The 22,598-nt window shown below is 48.3% G+C and overlaps 1 protein-coding gene across 2 annotated transcripts in view; it reads right to left on the reverse strand.

Annotated features, from left to right (window-relative positions):
• The window catches only part of LOC147747313 (cytochrome P450 2J2-like), a 350,337-nt gene extending 328,110 nt beyond the window's left edge, over positions 1–22,227 (reverse strand). Inside the window, exons 1-2 of one of the 2 annotated variants that reach the window (XM_086953095.1) lie at positions 21,763–22,227; positions 10,892–11,054 (exon numbers count right to left, since the gene is read on the reverse strand). In XM_086953095.1, coding sequence (XP_086809221.1) covers positions 10,892–11,054; positions 21,763–21,972 — 373 coding nt within the window. In that variant the 5' untranslated portion in view covers positions 21,973–22,227. The remainder of the gene's footprint in view (positions 1–10,891; positions 11,055–21,762) is intronic. The other variant, XM_086953104.1, reaches the window with a different exon arrangement.
• Between the last annotated feature and the right edge of the window lie 371 nt (positions 22,228–22,598).

Raw genomic sequence — 22,598 nt, forward strand, 5'->3', positions numbered from 1 at the left:
ACCTTGCCGTTGGCCCGTAATGTTAGGATGTACAATTTAATTTTGAGTATATGCATTTGCAGGATGTTTAGAATCGGCTAGGAGAACCTTTGTATTAGAGCTGTGTTAAGGTTAGCCAATAAACATCGTAATGTGAAAATGAAATTGTACATGATATGAAACTGTTATTTTAATGTTTTAATTTAGTTTCATAATTTAATAAATACGGCCGGGAGGGTAACTCCCTCCCGCCTTCCAAAAGTCAAGAACTGTGTCCGTCTTCCCATCATTGGGGATTGTGTTGGGAGGGGGTGACGGGTATCCCGGCCATATGGCCCAGCACCAACGTCCAGAACCCCCTTCTTCAAACTGAAGAATGTCCGAGTCTAGGTTCCGATTTATGAAAAGAGCAACTCCTCGTTACGATTCTATAGAGCATAAAAACCCACGATATGTAGCCCACAATTTAAACATAGAGAAAGCTTCAATTTTTGCGGCGGCGATATGAGTTTCTTGCAACATCACAACTGCTGGATTCTCCGTTTTAATCCAGGATTCTATGGCTCGCATTTTTTTTCTATTATTTAGCCCATTTACATTGAAAGAAATTAATTAAAGCCCCCTACTAGACATTTCAAACAATCAAATTGTGCACATAAAAAAAAAAGAATTTTCAGCCATCATCACCCTTTCTGTCCGATTACAGTTCCATCCCAACCCAAAAACGCTTCAATTTTCTCCCTTTTTTTCCCCAGCAATCACAGTGACCCCCCTCCCAGCATCCTGTACTCAGCCCCGTGGCCCTCCTTTACACTTCCTCCTCTCCACCATGCTGGCCACCGGGTACTAAACCCTAACATGGAGGTGCCGTTTTATTGCAACTCTTAACCCCATGGCTTCCTAATTCCTCTCTTGCCCTCCCTCCATTCAGCGAAAAGTTTTACATAAAGACAAACAGAAGAATGCGAGCATCCTGCCCCAGATAATTGTACCGTACGAGAGGAACACAGCAATCAAATCAAAAAGTCATATTAGCCCTGTTAAATCCGGCCAAGCAATTCCCGTGCTTCATCCACATTGGTGAACATATAGAATTTACCCTTGACCAAGACTTTTAGTTTTGATTGTTGCGCAATCGTAGCATGTGCGCCTTTATCTTTGAATGACTGAAGGATCTTAAATGCCTTTCTCCGTTTAGCGATACAGAAAAGGGGGTGGTGATGAACAGAGTGTCTGAATTAAGCAGACCACTCTTACCCAGTCCAAAGATCAGGGCTTGATCCATCACCGTTATTTATCTCACTGCCCCATCCCAGCTCAGAACCTGGCTGTATGCAAATTAGTCTGTCCCTGGCCCAGTGCATCATGGGAACAGGGCAGACCAAACTACCAAGCCAATTCTTCACCAGAAAGGAGACAAGCTACCGGGGACCGGTTTCTGGCATTTCAGCCTCTTCGGCCCGGCTTGCTTGAATCCTGATGGAGCAGTGAGAAAGGGACTCATGTCTGAGTATACCCTGCCACACCTATAGTGGCCAAAAACGATACAGAAAAGGGGGTGGTGATGAACAGAGTGTCTGAATTAAGCAGACCACTCTTACCCAGTCCAAAGATCAGGGCTTGATCCATCACCGTTATTTATCTCACTGCCCCATCCCAGCTCAGAACCTCCGTTTAGCAGCAGCAGCAGACATATCCGAAAAGATCCGGCATTTAGAAGTAGGACTGGCGTCAAATTGTCTTTGTTTAAAAGCTACGGAAAGGATTGTTTCTTTAACGCGCACATCAGAGAAATTCACCAGGATGGTCCGAGGAAACGTGGAATTAGTAAACTGACGAGCGGGGACTCTGTGTGCACGGGTAATTGTCAAATCTACTTTAAACTCAGGGATAACCTCCTGAAGAAAAAAAAAGAGGTAATCCATTGCCTCTTATCAGATCCTTCAATATTTTCTGGTACGTCCACTATTCTCAGATTTGACCTCCTAATATAATTTTCCAGCTCCAAGCTTATAATCCAAATCTCTCGAAAGTGTTGACATATTTGAGACATCCTTCTTCATTTCCGACATATTATCCTCCAAACCCGACATCCTGGTCTCAGCCTCTTGAAGCCGAGTGGAAAAAGAGGCCATGGAATCTTCGATTTTATCGAGACGCTGACTGATTAAAGCTAATTCCTCTTTTTGAAATTGCTTCAATTCTCTCACCTCATCCAGGATCAAGTTTAAAATGTCTTTTACTGAAATTTGGAATTCGCCGGTTGTCTCAGTATCTCCCTCCATAGTCAAACTCTGCGCATTAGTGGCACCAACGGGACAAACGGGAATTAGACTGGATTGTAACACTAGTGGGGAGACTGGGGTAAAGATTTCTTTACCACCCGCTAAAGAAATTCTTGCATTGGAAGATAAAGGATGAGTTGCAGATATATTGACTGTTTCAATAGTGCTTAACATAAAATCCAAGTTCTCCAAGTTTTTTAAAGGGGCTTTAGTAATTGAAGCAGTAATTGAAGCAGCAGCTGGTGTTTCCGCACAAGAATGCGTGATCAGACCAATTTCAGGGCAAACAGTATTATTAGACGCAGTGATTGTTGGTCTTTTCTAAAAGAATGGAAATTGTTTGGGAACTTTGACGACTCCAGATGAGTTCACCTCTTGGAGTGCCGGCGAGCCGTTTTGATTAGGACATTCCACTGGTTTTGCTGCCGTAGCGACTGGCTTTTCCGCACCCATCAAAGGTGCTACCAAGCCCTCCTGCACACCATCATTGCCAGGATTTCGAAGATTGGGCTGGGAAACAGAAAAAGACAAAACATCGAGAGACTCGTCCTCTCCAGAACTCTCAGAGACTTTGGCGGATGAGCATTCTTTATCTGCAGCCGCGTCCGCTCTTTTAGCAGCTTCCACCCCGTCTTTAACTTGCTGGCGACGTATTCTCGCCTTCGCCCGGGCCGTTAGCTGCTTTCCCATCTCAAACCAATCAGAGGCGCTCATCCCAGTATACACCCAAAGGGCAAACTCAAAGTCACAGAGAATGCTGGTACTTGTAGTCACACCCCCACTGCGGCCGCTACCAAATGTTCAGAAGGCGGCGGGGTGAAGAAACGGAGTTAGCGGGATTTCAGGTAGATGCAACAGAGGGTAAGCAAGCCGAAAACTAAACGGGCAAACCACAGAAAGCCATCAGGGACACAGCAATGTCATTGTGTAGTCCAAAACGCCATCCAATAACGATCACCACTGACCTCCTCCACACACGATGATGAACACGCTGTAGACGGTATAGCCGATAACTGGAGTTCACATCGCAGTACGGCTGCGACCAGCACACCGCAACCGTTGAAGTCAGCGCCTTTAGACACCAGATTTCAGATACCGCTCAAAAGAAATTTCATCGGACTCTGACAGAACGCCGAGACGGAGCAGCCGCCATCAGCCTCATGGAAAGAGGAAGGAGCAAGGGAACAGGAAGCCCAGGAGCTACGTGGAAGCGTGAAACACACCGCAGCCATCCTCGTCCACCGCACACGCCGACTTGGCCGCTAAGTTCAGGCTTACCAAACTTCATTCACTTATACCTTTTTCCGGTTACATACGTAGGCGGCACAATCCATGCTGCAGGCCCACGAGTAGCAATTGACTCACAAGCCCAAGCACCCGCAGTGCCCTTCACTGGGGACTGACAAGTAAGTCACACATCCAATCATAACACAATTTTACCACAGGAGCCCCAGCGCTTTCCCACTGATCAGCAGTGCGAAAAGCGCGCAGAAACTTTATACCAGCAAAAACAGAGGGAGTTCTCAGTTTAGCTGATTTGCAAATTGTTTCTCATGGCTGTTTTGATTTGAAAAACTGGGTTCTGATTTACAGTTCAGTGGTAACTTTTGTCGGCAATTCCAAATACTGAGAAGAATCTACCAGCTGAATTTCTTCCATCAGAAGGACAGTATTGGGGAGGAAATTTTTTAATGGCCCCCACTTTCTATTTAGCAAATGCACAAAAAAAATGTGAATTGTGAGTCACCACCAAGCTCCAAATCAAGCCTTAGTTGTGCTAATGGTCGCCTTTATTAAACACAAATTATTTGTCTTAACATATGAAGCTTTGTATATATCCGTGTTAAAGTATTAAGTATTATGGTGAGTGTTAGAAATGGGGATCTCTGGTTGGCTAAGGCTTGCGCCAAAGCCAGGCAGAGACCACCACTCTAGTCAGGGAAAGGGAGTTACACGCCAAAGATAACCGTTGCACACCCCCTTGGTAGCTTGGCACGAGCAGTTAGGCTTATCTCGGTGGCGATTTGTAAAGCATTTGCACAACACACACAGTAACAACACACTAGACACACCACAAAAGGAACTCCACACAAGGTTATATAAAAATAGCCTTTGTATTATAATAACAACACATCAGATAGTAATCACACAATATACATTGTGTCAACTGGCACGGGCAATATTTACAAGGGATTATTTACACATGACAGGGCCACGTGAGCCACTGTCAGAATTAGCACTTGGTAAAGAACAGTAAAAGTAAGAATATATATGAACTTAGAACACAGCCAGAAATCACTGGCAGACACTATACTCAGCGTCAACCTGTAATATAAATCATAACAGGAACAATATCACATAAGGCGAGAACTCTATTCTGCGCCCACCTCATAAGCAAAAAAATAGGGTAAACCATAATCTCCTAGACATCAGGAAATACACTTAATACCATAACCTGCAGTAGGGAATACATCAAACCTAGACCACAGGAGAGAATCAAAATAAAGCATAGGATAGTAGGTAAAACCTAACAAGCATAACAGCACATAACCTGTAGTAGGGAATAAATCAAACCTAGACCACAGTAGAGGATTAAAACATAATGTAAGACCTAATAATCATAAAAGCACATCTATGAGCCTAAATCAAGGTGCATAAATCATTCTACAAACATTACATTTCCTAGTACATATAAAAATGACATTAGGGCCTTGCGCACTACAAAACCAGGGCCAACTGGCCATCTATTAGGGGCTCAAATGCCCTCTATCCATAAAGTCAGGGCTGCTGTCTAAGCAGCGACAGTCACGGGGGCGCACTTGGCGCAAACCTAAATGTGGCAGCTGCCCACTACTTGCTGGGCAGCTGGGAAGTTCAATGAAGGCCTAAACGTTGCAGCTGGCACTAAGTGCTGCACAGCTGTGCAGGTCAAGGTAGAGATGGGGCAAAGGAGTGCGTATCACTCCTGGATTCAAAGTAAATGTCCCCCTAAAATGAAAGGACCTAAACGGTGCAGCTGCCCACTACTTGCTGGGCAGCTGGGAATCAGCAAAATGCGGCATGGGCTCTCATTGGCCCTTTAAATGAATTGCGCAAAATGGTGGAGCCATCCAGGCTCTGCAAAATTAACTAAATGCATTCAACCACTATGGAGCACTGGCATTTTTATATAAAAGAGGCAAGTGGTGGGGCCATACGGGGCTTAAGCAATAAAGTATGTCACTAGGATATGGCTCCTGAACTAATCAGGGGCACTGTAGGGAGCAGGAACTGGCCTCCCGAAGCGTGGAGCGCATGGGCACTTTACACTGATGTGCCCATGGTAGAGCCACGGGGCTCTGAGAACAATTATGCCCCCAACAGGGGTATCACTGACCCGGGCCGCTCTGAGGTACAAAATAGCCTTGGGCCTCGCTCTGGCCCGCCACATGATCTCACTGCGCCACCCCCCTAGCCCTGTCTCACTCACCAGGGCTTCCTGAGGTTGCGTACGGCGCTCTCCTCGCGAGTGTGGCGGGGGCCGGCTTCCCCCCTTGCCGGTGCTCTGCTTTAGCTACGGGCTCTCCCTTCGTTAGGGGAACCTCGCTGATGGGCAGCAGCACTTCCTCTGCAGCGTGGGACATCCTGGATCGGAGCGTGGGGAAGCCCTCCAGGTGGAGCCAATCCCTGCGCTCCACCCTAGTGACGCCGCTGGAGTCTCTGCCGGCTGCGACCAATCCCAGCACGGCACCGTCGGCGGCTGCTTCCTCGGGACAAACGAAGCCTCAGGGCCACGGCGGTGATTCTTGCTTGGTGCAAAACAAGGAGTAGGCTCCCTCGAGAATAAGTCTAAATTTGGCATGCGGGGTGGGCACCCGCAAGGGACACAAATCCGCGGGTTGGGCACCCGCATTAATTAATTAAACGAAGACACAGGGTGGGCAGCTGCGCACGGGGTAATAGAAAATAAACAAGCATAATGCAGGGTTGACACCTGCAAGTCAATGTTAAAATAAGCGGGGTAGGCACGCGCTAGGCAGGCATCACGGGGGAATCCCTCCCCAGGGGATTCCCTCTTAAAGGGGCAACAAGGAAAAGGAGCACAGGGCTCCCATTAGCAAATGGTCCTGGAATAAAGAGGGAAAGCATTCCCAGGGTGCTAAAAAGATGCAGCAAGGTCCTGGGGCAAAGAAATGGAGCACCCGGCACCTCAGCAAAGAAAAAGTCCTCCAGGCATTCAGGGGGTGGGCAGAGCCCAGGGAGGCAAGCATTCCCCTGAGCTTCAGCAGCAGCACGCCCCAGGTAGTTTCAAGTCCTCAAATAAGAACATTTACTTGGGGTCACAGCCCCTCTTTTATACACAGAAGTCGTTTGATGTAGCAGTGTAGGCAAGGGGAGAACCAGATGCAGCTGGTTCTTGAGCACTTTGTTTTGCTCAGCCCCTCTCCTTATTCACAAGACAGGCCAGGGACATCAGACGCACCACAGGGGGTGGAGCCAGCACTGTGGAGGGAAGGCCCAGCCCTATTCAGGTCCCAAGTGCACTCCTCCCTGCCATCAAGCATGCAGATCTCTCCATTCATCACTGGGGCAGACCCATCCTGACTCCTGGAGCCGTGCACACCAGCCAGCTCCAGCCAATCACAAGCCAGACAGCCAATTCACATTTACTGCGAAGGCAGGTCAACTTCTAGAGGTGGCACTTCTACACTAGGTACAATACATCCGCACACATCATCGCGCAGCATTTAATCTCAAGAGTTCGCACATACCAAACTCGACCTTGCACTCCCCACACATCAGGCGCTATCAAGGACACACATATTCCCCATGCATTATTTTAAAACTCTGTTTATCTATTTTTAGTAATACGATGGCATTGCCCTGATGAAGACACGTTCTAAGTGACGAAAAGCCATCGCCTCTTTGCATCATTGGGAACACTTCTTATATATATAATTCGTTCATCACATATACGTATTGAAAGAATCTTTTTTATTGTTTTTTAATGAATGATTATGCCAATGAATATCGTCATGACATTTTTATCAAACTTATTAAATTAAATCCTTTATGCTATTCTGATGCTTCATTTTTATTTATTTGAACTTTGCCAGTTTTTGTGTTTTGCCTGGGTTGTTTATTTGTCACAAATTGTTCTGCATTCTGTCCATCAATTGTTCTTTTTGCAAAGTATTAAATTGGACATGTTCCGGAAAGACTGCTTCTCTGAGCTCTGGTTCACTAATAGAAGAGTGCACTAATCAGTTTTGTTATGGTCCCCAGAATGTTCTCAGTACATTCCTCATTTTTTGTTATGAAAGCATAACGTTGCTCACTTATTCAGCCAGATAAAGAGGACATCAAAGTGACATTCAAAAGAGGTTTTCAAACTTCTTTGCTCTGTTCCCCATTTTCACCTCCCCTGCTTCCCCCTCCCCCCGTCCCCCAGCAAAATGTTGGAAGTTAGGCCCCTCTCTAAAACTTTAAGGCAAAGTTTTGGGGAGCAGGAGGGCTGTTCACACGGGCGGGATTATGTTGAAGGTGCTTTTCTGTAGCTCGTAATCCACACTAAGGGGCCGATTCAGATTCGGGAAAAAGCGCTCCGAATAGCCGTTTGGAGTGTTTTTCCCATACGAATCGTACCCTGCAATGTCCCCCGTACGTACGACGAAGTACGATTTGTACCAGGAGCTGTACGAGTCGTACAGAGACCGTAAAACTCTAATCTCCGTACGATTCTCCCTCGGAGCCCGCTGTACGCGACATCTGTACAGTTCGCGGCTGGTTTTTTCAACCCAGCAAGTACGATACGTGTCAGGTACGCATCGTACGACCCTTTTTCTACGGGAGCTGAAAACAGCCGTAAAAGCAGAGTTCGCGCCAAAACAGGTACGGAACGGCCCACCCGGGTACGGTGCGTACCCCCCATGATCGCAGGGGTATGGTGCGTACCCCTGCGATCATGGGGTGTAAGAGCCGTACCCCATGTACGATGGGTGTACGAGCCGTACCCCATGTACGATGGGTGTACGAGCCATACTCCTGCGATCATGGGGGGTACGGACCGTACGGTGTGTATGTGTTTGTGTGCTTTTCCGTACGACTCGCCCTTACCTGACGTGGACCGTACAAATCGCGTCCTCATACCCCGGTCCGGATCATACTCGTTGGGTCGTACGGCATGTCTACGAGTCATACGGCATGTGTACGAGTCGTACGGCATGTGTACGAGTCGTACGGCATGTGTACGAGTCGTACGGTTCACGGTTTCAGCCTTGCAATACGTACTGATCGCGACGATTCAGACGGATTCACGTAATACGGATCGTACTACGTGACTCGGACGGACGGGTACGATTCGTCCGGAGAGGGCTCCGGATACAAATCGTACGGACGGTTTTTTTCCCGAATCGGAATCGACCCCTAAATGTAAGGCTTATAAAAGGGCAACTGCATTCAACAAAAACAGAAGTAACCAAAAACACTAATCCCCATATTTGGAGTGCTGAGGGCAATAATGTAAGTCGGCCGCTGCACTAATGATGGCTGTTTCCCTGATAAGCAGGCTTCTTTCACTACTTCCCCATAATGCCTGACCATCGCTTCAATCTTGACACAAGCGGTCTCTTTCTGAAGAACAAAAATTAGATACCACATGTTGACCCCCTTTTCACGACAAAGGTACCATCTGCCCTAATGCTATCAGAGGAAATGAGCCCCCATACCCACTTCTTTTAGTAAAACATTTGTAATTATGATGCAGTGGGCCTCTTGGCCCTGCACCAACTTCTCCAATGATAACTACTGCCTTGCGAAGCCAGCTGTCGCCTCAACCCTTTAATAACATGGGCTCCCATCTAAAACCATCCCTCTCCCTTACATCTCACACCATTAATCTCCCTTCCATCTCTCATTGCCCAATTCATGTTGTTCCTCTGCTTCATTCTCCCCAGGGCCTTTGCTCTGAGGAACAAAGCAACGATGTTATGTTACGTTAGGTTAACCCAACTTATATGGTGCAACAGCTGCCTCAGCAAAGAGGCGTCCCGCAGATGCAGCACCAATGATATCTACAGCGCTGCAAAGCATGCTAACTCTGCCCACTCAACGGGACTATCACATCTAGGCCAGATGCCCAACATAGGCTTTCTGCTGTATTGTGCACAAAAACAAACAAGAACAAAGAAAGACATCTACCCCCCTCCTTCTGTGTTGCTTGGACCCTTTTCTGTGCACAGCAATTGGGACATGACCTTTAATGCTAGCAAGGAAAGTGCTACCCACATCCTTTTTTTATATTACCGTCTGCCATAAGTGCAGTCCAGTGGCCACACACTGAGACTAGTGGGAGGAGCTCCTGAGCACTTAAGCAAAGAGAGAGGGATAGAGAACTAACGCAGAAACATGTATTCTCACTAGGGTGCTTGTTACCTGAAAGGAATGTAAATGTGTGCAAATTGTTTATCACCAAAAATAAGGACTGCTTTGGAGGCAGTATATGTTTAAACAGTAGGCATCACTTGAAGTTCATTCTCACACTTTTTTAATACACTTTAACTGCTGCATGTAAACGAAGACAGCCTGGAAACGTGTCTCTCACGCATCTGGACTACCTTCATTTGCAAGTAATTGCAGACTCATTTGCGCCCAGCGCCTCCTTTCCCGGAACACATCCAAGGCGCGACCCACAGTTTGAAGACGTCTATTCTAAATAGAATGATACAACGAACTGGTTTGTGACATTCGATGAGAGTATAATGAACAATTAAATATCAAGCTAAAATGTAAATATAAGTATGAAAGTAAACACTTTAATAAACAAGCATTTGCTATCAATAGGTCTCGCATTTAAGATAGATTGAGCTATTGGCATTGTAAATGGCAATGCCTATTATTTATGTGTTGGTTTTAAAATAGATAAATGAAAGGCATTGTAATTTACAATGCCAATAGCTTAAACCCTCGCAAATGCGAGACCTATTGCATTGCAAATGCAAGCTACAAATTATTTTAAAAAGTGTTAGGAGAGAGGGTGTTCTGCCTGCAACAGCAGGCAGGACAAAGGTATTTGAGAAAATAGTGCTCGGAGGATGTAAGTAGCGCCTACCGAGTAACAACACCCATAACAGGGGGTGTCGCCATGGGAGGTTACAAATTGAGAGAAGGCGGTACTAAGGAGGAACTACTAAGCCTATTGACGAATAAACAGCCACAGTTTACAGTGGACAATAACACAAGCCAATGAAAAATATGGGGGGGAGAATGGGAAGAGCTTCAAGTCCCTATCTGAATACAGCATGCCTTGCAAAGCAGTGCATGCGCTGCCCAGGCTCGACCTAAAAAGGAAGATATAGTCAGAAACAGCTGTGGGTTTTAATGAAAATCTTGGAGTAAATGGCAGTTAGTCTCAAAATACTTTTACTGTTTCACAATGTGTAGCTTATAAGATAGTATGTTTATACCTTAAGTTTATTTAAAGGATATTAGAAATTCACAGATATGCAGAAAATACCACAAATGTTCATTGTACTCAAACTCAGGCTTCAGATACTCTTGGTGATGATTAAAATTAAAGAGTATTTTTAAAAGATCTTAATATTTAAAAAATGACTAACTAACCATCAACCAGATAAAATAAAACTTACCGTATTCTTTTGATACGTCGTAGAAGATAGGAATATGTGGTCGATCTGCAAAAATGTCACCTTGATGAACAAAGGCTTCCTTGATAGTCTGTAATCCACTCACCGTGACAAATCTTAAACTCCCCATGTCTTGACTGAAAACATCTCCATACTTTTCTGAAAGCTGAAAAATATTTCAGTAAGTATGATTGAATACAAATAAAGTATAAAGGATCTGCACCATTAAAGACCTGTTTACGTCAAGGGTAAACACTTGCATTCTATGGGATACCCCTCGGGTTCCAGTCCATATTATAACATGACTAACACAGTCGCACTTGAGCTAACTCAGTTTGGCATTGATTTCTACTCCCTAAAATAGGCATGGTGGCACTGACAATAATGTTAAATGTGATGGCGGACATTGGGATGGTGGTCAGACATGATGGGGAGTGCACTAGGCTGGGTGCTCCATAACACTGTCTAATGGTTGGGAACTGCATCACACAGGATTTACTGCCCGATGAGGGATGGCTGACCAGGTAGGTCGGAAGTGGGACTGCTCATTACTTTTTGCAGGGGAGTAGCTTGGCCAGTAAGACTGGGGGGGAGGGGCGTGACCTTCAGATTTTCCAACAATATAATGTTAATCATTATATGAGAATCAGCGCTTGATGGGTGAAGGGCCAGTGGAATGGGAAAGATTTCTGATTGTGAGGGGTTACAAAAGAAAACAGTATTGTAACCATGATTATTTAAAAATGTCAGGTGAAATCCGACAGACACCTTACCCTACCCGACTGAAAGCTCCTATACCCAACAATTTTTTTAATACATTAGGGAGGTGTTACAGCCCTCCTGAAGCTACGCCCCTGACTTAGGTGTGATTGCATAACACAGGCTGTTAAAAGGCTGTAAAGCTTTGGAAACAGTTAATTGCACATCACTGTGTGTGGGCTTTGGTACAATGTAACTTTGATATAAAAATATATTTAGCTTAAGTTGCAAGCAATAAACTCCATATTTAGACCTCGTATTTGTGGCAAAAAACAATGTTTAGGAAAGCTAGGTCATCTGGAGATAAAGGTCGGCTCCAACCCTTTGCCTCCTTAGTGTGAAGGCTTTAGGGCGCCCATCATGCTCACTAATTTACATTTGACATTAGCAGTCCAACCCCATTAAAACAGCAAGTGCTTGCTCAAGCCTAAAGCATACATGAAGGTGGATATTGAACATGGGCACCTTGTACCAGTGGTAAGCCTAGATTCCTAAGGAAGGCTAGCTGCCAACACAAACCTGTAAATAACAACTACAAACAAGCATTTACAATGCAATGGTTTTGCCTTTGGAAAAGTTAGAGCTATTGGCATTGTAAATGACAAAATTTGTATTTATGTGTTGGTTTTGAAAACAGATAAATAAATGGCATTGCCATTTACATTGTCATTAGTTTAATCTCTGCAGTCACTCTGCAGTCCCTAGCACTCCATAGCACTCCCTAGTCACTCTGCACTCCCTAGTCACTCTGCACTCCCCAGTCACTCTGCACTCTCCAGTCACTCTGCACTCCCCAGTCACTCTGCACTCCCCAGTCACTCTGCACTCACCAGTCACTCTGCACTCACCAGTCACTCTGCACTCACCAGTCACTCTGCACTCCCTTGCACTCCCTTGCACTCTGCACTCCCTTGCACTCTGCACTCCCTTGCACTCTGCACTCCCTTGCACTCCCTAGCCACTCTGCACTCCCTAGCCACTCTGCACTCCCTAGTCACTCACTCCCTAGTCACTCTGCACTCCCTAGCACTCTGCAGTCACTCTGCACTCCCTAGCACTCTGCACTCCCTAGCACTCTGCAGTCACTATGCACTCCATAGCACTTTGCAGTCACAGTCGTAGCCATCACGCCCATATACAGCGTCTTCTGCATCCCTGAAGAAGAAACATATAGTTATCACAGTACCAATAACTACACAAATTAAGGTGGGTGAATGACATTTAGCGAAAGGACTACGCAGCCATTTGTTGAAAGGAAACACGGATGCTTCTGCCATGGCGCAGGGACGGACTTTCGCACAGAGCGTATATGATTTATAAAAAGGATGGTGGAAATATCTGTACATTTATTGATGCAAATATACAAACCTGAAACATTTATGTTTGTGGCTAAATGGTGACACATACGCGATACAGTAAACAATTCGACATTGAAGACACAAGTATCGAGCACTCCAATATCAAGAGCTTGCACATGCAGCTTCCTATACAACATTACAAAGTGCAGAGCACGTAAGGAGAAAGGCCAACGGGCCTGCGATAGCAACCACCGGGAAGAGTCCCTCCGGCCTCAAGAAATTGGAGGGTGCATGCAAGAGCGAGTACGAAAAAGGAAGACATTCCATTAAAAAAATGTGTTTAGGATTGACGTGCAACACATGCTGTACCAGTAGTACGAAAATATATTGTGTAGGTAATTAAAACCATAATACAAAACGTTTAAAAGGCACGTTAAAGAAAGAGCAGAAGAGTACGTCCCTGCAATACCGTCTAACGTGACTGACATGCTGTGTGTTTAACAGAATGAAAACCTCTGGACTAAACTTTAATTGGAATTAGCGGTTTACGTGTGCAAGCTTAGGTACCCTGGTTCTTTGTGAGTCGGGTGTCCCTTGTTGTCCTTACTTGCCTCCTCCGTCAACAGGGATGATCTTTGGTGCTGCTGCGAAAGGTCACCGCTCAGGCATGTGTGCCCCCTGGTCGGGTGCCGTCAAGATGCAGCGCCTCGTGCCTTCAGGGTGGTGCTACTTTTTTTCCCCTCTCTGATGCTCACCTCAGCAGGCTCCCTCGCGTGCGGGCGAGCTGCGCGTCTTACATTCCGCCCGGGAACCTAAGGGGGCCTTTTGGTGGACGGGCGAATTATCCTTTCATAAATGTTTACCAGGAATAGTTGTGAAAGGAAACCGTACGGTGATGACCTGCCAGGGAACCTAAGCGACCGGTTCAGCCTCAGAGCCTCACGTGAGAAGTCCGTGGCTGCTCTGTGTGTTTTGTGACTTCACTGTTTTGAGGAGGATTTAATGCATCTTGTCAATCTCCTGGCAGTTCATTCGCAGAAGAAGTGTGTGTTTTATTACATGCTTAGTTAGTTGATTGATTTAAAAAGTCCCTGTCAAAACCAACTGGCACCAAAGTCTTTTTTCCACGTGTCTACGTTGTTTGCGGCTGTATTTATGGGCGAATGAATTCCTTGTGTACTTGTGCAGGGGTTGTTGATACAGAGGAATCCAGCTTGTCTACCACCTGATGGGCTAAGGGCCAAGAAACTGAATTGCCACCTTCAGCAGCAAAGGTTTCCCTGTGAGCAGGTGGTATTCATGCCCACTTGAAAACATTCACACTTGAACCACGCTGAGATGCGTTGTGAATGAAGTACAACTGGAGTTGTGGAGGAATGTGGGCTTGACCGGGGAAGGGTAATGGCCGACTCACCTTCCCATACTGTTTATTTACACCACAAAATGTGCACCTCCTGGTAAAGTGTAGGACATCCACTGATGTTAAGATTATCAAATACATTGGAAGTGGTTCAACAAGCACTGACAAGGCCAAAAGATCTGATTTGTGTTTGAGTCTTGATTGGAATATTAACAAGGAAAGGCACGGACAGCGGGAGGGAGGGCAGGAAAGGCACGGACAGCGGGAGGGGGGGCGGGAAAGGCACGGACAGCGGGAGGGGGGTGCGGGAACGGGCACACGGACAGCGGGAACGGCCACAATCAAAAGTACTCACCTGGACCTGGACTTCCTCCGGCGGCGGTCGGCCGCTGAATGACCAAAAGAAACATGGACGACCCAAAAAATAAACTCCACCCACCGCCGCACTGACATGATAAAAGGGGCTGGATGAGAAAAAATCTCAGGAACGCCCACGAGTCGCCTCGCAGAATGACAGACGCCTCTCTCTTCCAATGGCTAGCCTCCATTTATGGAACTAGCCAATGGAACAGAGAAGCTGGACTTTTGTCCATACTGGTAAACAAAAGTTTTCGCCCTGCGCGAACGCTGCTGCGAAACCTAAAAAGGTAAGGTGACTGAACTGCAATCCTCACCAACATATCTAAGGAAGGCTAGCTACCATAACAAATCTGTAAAGAAGAACTAAAAAATGGGGAGGTGACTGAACTTCTGCAATCCTCACTAATATTATCTCCACTTAGAGTTGCTTTTCAAGATCTATTACAACAAATCGGATTACTTTGATCTTGGTGACAATAGATGCACTTTATTTACAGCGCAAGTGAGACTGAAAGTATCAGTTTGTATGTGCAAACATCTCCGTAAACTTCCAACTGTGATGTTGTAAATTGGATACACATGTACTTCTCCCAGTACTTTTTTCACGTCATACTCTGGTAGTAGTGGATACTGAACATGCGCTCAAATCTTGCAGAAACACTCAATGACCCATTTACACCCACAGTAAAGACACAAGTGCAAATATCACTCTCAACTAAAATACCCATCTACATAGGACCCTTAATATCGGCATATGGAATCCAACTATACCACTATAGAACAGATACCGTGAGCTACAACTAATGACGTTATTAATTGACAATGTGATAGCCAGAGTTACCTCGGCATGAGCTGCATTCGGCAGCACACATTGACAGAGGAAAACGTCTCTCGTGATTGTTTTGGCGCAGGTAGGTACACCTTCGCGCAAGAAATCACTGTCCACACTTCTTCAAGGAGCAAGAAAGGCCACTTTATTTTAAGACAGGTGCATAATACATTTCTTGAACACATTCATTATTTATTTATATCATAAAATTCCAATCTACACATTATGCCTAAACTCCCTACCTAACAGAACCCGAAACTAACTCTTGACTAATACCCCCAGGATTACCCAACGAGCTACCCTTCAGGATGGCCAACCCGCTCCAGGCTGCCCACCCCACTAGCAAAAACCGCCACCCAGGAAAACCTTTAGCGTTTTCCTGCCCCACCCAAAGAAGGAAGGGAAGGAGCACCCCACAACTGCACCTGAAGAACTGTGGCAATTAAATCTCTGAGCTCCCGAAGGAAAAAGAAATGCCTAATGTAGATAGATGGACCTCGTCCTCACATAATAAATGCTTCTCTGAAACTTTCCAATTATGATGAGCCAAACCGTAGATACATAAATGATTACAAAACGTCGTATTGTTCTCTTCACTTTGCGTCCTGCCTGCTCCATGGCGGAATAGCTCCTTGCCCCAGTCCATTGCAATCGAGGCACGAACTCAGTCTATATCACCATGGTGCTCACCCATGTGGTCCTGATGACTTCGAGATCATGTCTCCTTAACTGTAGCAAAGTCAAACCTGATAGAGAAACTAAGTCGTGTTCTCCAAGATGCAGCACCAGTAGATCCGAAGGGCCCCCCCAACCCTAGAAGCCAAGGCAGGAAAGAGACCGCCCCAACGCATGCCCCCCGCGCCATGCCAGGAGACTTCATGTGTCAGACTGCTGAAGCCAAGAGATCTCCCACAAAGCTGACGCGCAGCGACTACAGCAGCCCGTTTAACAAAAGAGTGCCCCAGGATCCACACCCTCCTTTTGTATCCAGCGACTGGGGGCCAAAGACCTAGGAGAAAAAGAGATGTCAGGCAAAGCAAAGGCGGACTACTTTCTCACATACTTTACAACATCTAGAACGCCAACTCCCAATACGACGAATTTGAGACCAATACCACCCCAACCTGGCGGCCTCGTTCGCCGCGCAAAAACGTGAAGGAATGGGTGCCGAACCGAGAAGGATCCCTTCCCAGGCCCAACAAATCCTTGCGGAAGACAGCTGACAACTGAGAAACAAGGATGGGACTGCCATCAGCATGACAAAAAATTGTCCCCCGAGATACAATGAGGAGAAGACACAAAAAACCTCCCAGTCCCCCACAGGGCAGCATGCATACACACCGCTGCTAACCAGAAACACCCACCTACCCCTCCCCATCTGATCAGTGTTGGACATCCTCAGCCACAGGCGTACCCTGTCATGTGCCACCACCACCACGCTTCTGGTCATTCCCACTCAACCCCTCAAACCCAGCAGTTCAGAGGCCCGAAATGCCCCAATGAATAACCACACAAAGCACAAACGAAATTTTGTGGCACTCCAATGCATCATAGCAGCACACCTCCAAGTGCGATAAAAGCCACTGAAGCAAATCAAAGGTCACCGGCTGCCGTAGCTTCTAACCACCAGCCCGGAGCCTACACACCCTTTCAGAACTTTACGCAACAAACCCCCCCCTCCCCCCCAACCGGATCCCTCTCCCACCAAAGCTGACCATAAAAAGACACCCCGCCCAACTTGCCTGGAATGCTCGGGAGGGAGAGGCCTTTGTCCGCTAAATGTAAAACAAACTGCAATAAAAAGTGTTCATCAGATATCCCAGGAATACGGACCCTTGAAAGCGAGATAAAGAATCAGCGATACAAATAATGTCTCCAGGAGCATGCCGAGCTTTAAAGACAATATTCAGTTTGTAAACACCGCAACATGAAGGCGCGCAGGAGCTTTGGTACCCGCAAATCGCGGGCCCTTAGTTTATGAACAAGGTCAACTACTGCCATATTAGGCCACGTGAAACAATACGGAGCGAATCTGAAAAAACCCTCCCCCCAGATACACAGAGCAACCAACAACGGGAAGAGTCCCAAAAACGTAATGCTGCGACCTTGTACTTTCCCGCGCACTGGCCAGCCAGCCGCGCACCAACGACCTTCCCAAGATGCCAAAGCCGTGAGCTCCTGATGCATCCGTGAACAGCTGCACCTGCCACACCATGTCCTCATCCGCAAAAAACAAGGACACGCCATTGAAATCTTGCAGGAAACGCAACCAGATATTCACATCAGCACGAACAGCAGTTGTAAGGCGCACACGAAAGATGAGGAATGCCGGCGCCGGACATCAAGAGGCCCAGACGTCGACAAAAACGTCCTACCCGCCCGAACAACCCGACAAGCAAAATTGAGGCACCCCAAAAGTTTCTGGACTTTCCGCAGCCCCACTTTGTGGACTCCCAACACCAAGCGTATTAAATCAGTCATCTCCCGCACAGTAGCAGCAGGCCAGCGCGTCATCATAGTCGTGGTATCAATTTCAGTCCCGAAGAAAGTCAGTGATGTACAGGGACCTTCGGCCGTAACCGGTGCCAGAGGAAAGCCCAAATCCCTGGTCATAGCCTGAAAGATTGCCAAAGCCGCCTGATACTGCACCGGACTGACCCCCACCCCGGAAAAGAAAGTCATCAAGGTAATGGCAGACCAGGACGTGGCCGCTGACAAAAAATGAAGCGCCACTGCAGAAAGGTACTGAGGGTCTCAAAGAGGGAACATGACACCGAGCAGCCCATGGGGAATACTTTATTGACATAAAAAATCACCCCCCCCCCAAAATGCATGCCCAAGAGACCCAAAAAACCCACTGATGGATAGGAAGGAGCCGGAAAGCCGACTGAATGTCACTCTTTGCCAGCAGAAAACCCCCAAAGCCTGCCCTGCGAACGAGCCGTAAGGCGTCACCCACTGAAGCATATGGCACAGTTGAGGCAGCTGGGCAATGAAATCGGTGACGGATGCACCCTCAGGCCAGGACCGATGATGGATGAGGCGAAAACTCCCCCACCGCCTTTTTGGGACCACCCCCAGTGGAGACGATCCAATCAGGGAGAGGACAACTCAGAAAAGGACCAGCAATCCGATCCCTCAGCATCCAACTTCTTCTGCACAAACCTGAGGGCACACCCTCGGAGACCTCAGAGTGTCAGACTACCAACCCACCCGGGGACCCTGATAACCAATCCGAAACCCAACCCTGAAAAAACCCCAGAACAAAGTTGCAGCAGCCTCAAAGTCAGGATAGTACACCAACCATAAAATCAGAATGTGCTGCTTAGTAGGAGTAGGAGGCCTCATGTACAAAGCGCGGAGGTTGTCACCTACCCCCTGAACCCCTCCCCTGGCCTCCAACCCGTTGTCCGTGAAAACACTGTGTGAGAGCATGCCGCCCCCCCACACTGCGCACTCTCATGGCGATCGTTTCGGCAGGATACTATCCTCCGTAACCATGTTTGGAACAGCCACACCATCCCCAACTGTAGAAAACTTCCCCCGTAGGTTGCATAGTAGAAACATTCAAAAACCACTGGCCGCTCAAGCCTCAGTGTCAGAGCGACTCGCTCACCAACAATCCCATCCCCCGCACCAATTATTCTTATACTCTTAACAGGGAGACTCTCCCTTGGTTTCCACACAGCCCCACCATCCATCCTTACCTCTTGGCAACTGTGCCGACTGCTTCTGAAAATCAACATGATCCCCTGTAGAAGGTCTAGTCCACGCCAGTACCGCTGCGTGACAGGTTTTTTAGCAGCCACCCCATCCCCAACTGTAGAAACATCCCTTGTAGGTTGCACATCAGAAACATTCAAAACTCACAGGCCGCTCAAGCCTCGGTGCCAGAGCGACTCGCTCACCAATAACCCCATCCCCTGTACCGATTGATCTGGTACCCTTAACCGGGAGACTCTCCCTTGATTTCCACACGGCCCACCAACCATCTTTACCTCTCGGCAACCGTGCCGACTTCTGCTGAACATCCACCTGATCCATTTTAGCTAGCCTACTCCCCCTGTCTCACGTACCGCTGCGTGGTCCGCACATGACTCCTGCCAAATTACTAGAAACAGAGGGTTGCCCCAACCCACCCCTCTGGGCCCGTGCTGCCAAAAGCCCAACCCCCACATCCCTCAAATTCCCCTCCTTCCAAGTCATCATCTTGTACATCCAACTAGAAAGCTTCCCCAGAAATTGAAACTTTTGCACTGCCACTTGGCAGCGCCCCATCACCAATTCCCCCATCATAAAACTGCCAATCGACATCATGAAAGCTCCGCGCGCGCAAAAACTTCCAGAAGAGATATCCGCTCCAGATAACTCTCCCGCGATCCACCACTGGAAACAGCCGTAGGGACAGCTCCCAAGCCCGAAGAACCAGTCAACAGCCGCTCAGCCGGAGGAACAACTCGAAAACTGCGGACGCTCAAACCAGACTGTGAAGAATCCACAAAACTACCTCCCCCCCCACAGAGGCAAGGGAAACACCCCTCGAGGACCCAGCAACCGGCGCCAACCCAGGGACACCACCCAACCCGGTCGCCAAACCGCCCTGGGAAGCAGCAGGCTTCCCCCCGGGGAGCCGGGAACAGCACCTGGCTGGTAACAGGGGGCGCCCACCATAGGCCTAAGACTGGTGGGAAGCAAAGGGGGGGGGGCACCTCACTAGGGTGGGAAAGTCAGTGGCTGAGGGGATGGCCCGGGGGGGGGGGGGAAATGGGCAGTGCAGCTGGGTGGGGGGGGGGGTCAATTCTGGGCAGCCCTGAGCCAACTTACTGGGTAAATGTTGGAGAGCTTGACCCCAGCACAGGGGTGGCGGGAGACAGCAGGGAGCGCTGCCCATTCACCCGCAAATGGGGCAAAGCCCCGCCTGCCAAACCAGGCACTGAAGGGTAAGGGGCCCCTGGTAAAAGGAGCAGGAACATGGGCCCGGGTGGGGCACTGAGGGTCGAGGCTCCGCCCTCGCTGAGCCCCATAAACAACCGAAGACTTCCTGGTCTTGCCAGGAGGTGACCCAACCAAACACGGGGCCCGCCGGCCCACAGAGCGCCCCCGCTTCCCCCCGGGCGCCCCACGCAATACAGCACCTCCCAAAGGCAAAGGCATACCTGCTGGTGGGCCCCCGGGTCACCGGCGGGGGCCCCGAGTCTGCGGGAACCTGGGACGTCATCTGCAAAGCCGCCGGCATGGCGGCCTCTCCGTCGTCATCGTCGTCCGGGTCAGGTGACACAAGCAGACACCGCCCGCGGCCCGCCAGCAGCCTTGCGGGGGGGGGGGGGGGGCAAACCAACCTACGCCTACCGCCGGCACTCCAGGCTGCCTGAGGTCCCCGCGCCCAGCGGCGCAAAGCGTCTGGACAGCCCGCCCGACCTCCGCGCCTCCTCCATGGCCCCCTGACAGATTACCAACAAGCTAGCAGGGCAAAAAGAACCTCCCTTCCCTTGCCTCCCGCTAACGCCGTGCCCAACCGCCAGCCTGACTTCCTTTTATTACCTCCCCCCAATCAACCCCACCTGCTTACCTGATTCTCGCGCGAACGCACCCAGGGAGAGACCAGCTCGCGCCTGGCTCTCCCTGGGTCCCCCCCTTCTGCAAAAAACAATCCTGCACACCTTCCTGGAACAAAACAACCATGCCAGCCACACGGACACCCTTTTGCCATGGTTCTCGGGTGCCTGCGTTGGCGCGTGGCGGCTATGAGCTGGCTGAAGCTTATCTTGTAAATGAGGTGCATTCCTGCCCTTTCGAATTGGCGTAAAGCAGCGCAGTGAAGGTTGCGCTGCCCTACGCCAATTCTCTACAGCTGCGCCTGTTCCCTCAGACATCTAGGTGTGTATGGAGGTGTGTCACCTCTCCTTGTTTAACCTCTACTATCAGGGAGGAAGGTCGCGCAGCGCTGCTGCTCCCTGAGCGAGGAGAGCTTACAATACGGCTGCCATGTGTACATGTTAAGTGCATGTATGACGCTGGGCACTACTGCAGCCGTGCCGGGAGATGGGTAGTAGGGAGCGAAGCTGGCGCTGCTGCTCTGTGCGAAGTCTGAGCTGCGAGAGAGTGCCTCGCGCCTCGCGCTGCACTTCAATGGTCTCCCTGGAGTATGTAAACTTGTATCGCCGCCGCCCATTTGTAACTGAAATATCATAAAAAAGCATTTCCTGTATACAAACGACAAAACCTACGGGTCTGTCACAGTTCGTTTAAATTGTTTCTGTAATCTTACCTTTTTTAATGAGACATGAGGCTGAGCAAAGTCCATGGATGGCAAACATCCAATAAAGGGCCAGGAGAAGGGTCCTGGGGGGTAATTCTTCGGCGCCCTCCTTTTAACATAATCGCCAACAAGGAGGAAGATTGCCAAAAACAGCAGGACGTTCGACAGCGTCAACTGCTGCAGAAAGAAAGATCCCGCAGACATCACCGACAGCTCCATAGTAAACAAGGGAAGGTGTATGAGTCCAGGTTACTATCGCTGGCGTTATAAGAGACCGGAGCGTCCGAGGGCACCGCCTCCTGGTGGACTCCCGTGACGTAGGCGTCATCCAGTTTAACGCTTTACCGCCCATCAGTTGTAAATTGCTGAAAACGTGTTTATAGCGTTCTTAGTCCCACAAATCTAAAAAGTGTGAACGAAGTCTTCCCAGTTTCAATTCATTACTCAGAAACGCTGCCATGCACATTTATATTCAGTTATTTACCTAGGAAGGCAGAGTTTCAAACAGCATGTCTGGTGTTAGACGTGCAAGACAACAATGGCACAGGCAGAAGACTAAAACAAGCATTGGCAATGCCAATAGGTCTCGTATTTGCGAGAGTTAGAGGCGAGCAAATGGACAATGTGGTTTACTCATGGGTTTTGGTTTGGAGTGGATGTATGTTATTTGGTGTGGAATTATGTGAGTTGGATTGGAATTGTATGGAGTGGAGTGGATTTGTGTAGTGTGGCGTGGAACTGTGTGGCGTTGAGTGAAATTATGCTGATTGGAATTATATGGCAGGGGGTGGGGTGAATTTATGTGGATTGTTGCTATGTGGCATAGAGTGGTTTTATGTGGGTGT

The sequence above is a fragment of the Lissotriton vulgaris genome, chromosome 1_1 (assembly GCF_964263255.1).
Source record: "Lissotriton vulgaris chromosome 1_1, aLisVul1.2, whole genome shotgun sequence".
Classification (NCBI taxonomy): Eukaryota; Metazoa; Chordata; class Amphibia; order Caudata; family Salamandridae; genus Lissotriton; species Lissotriton vulgaris.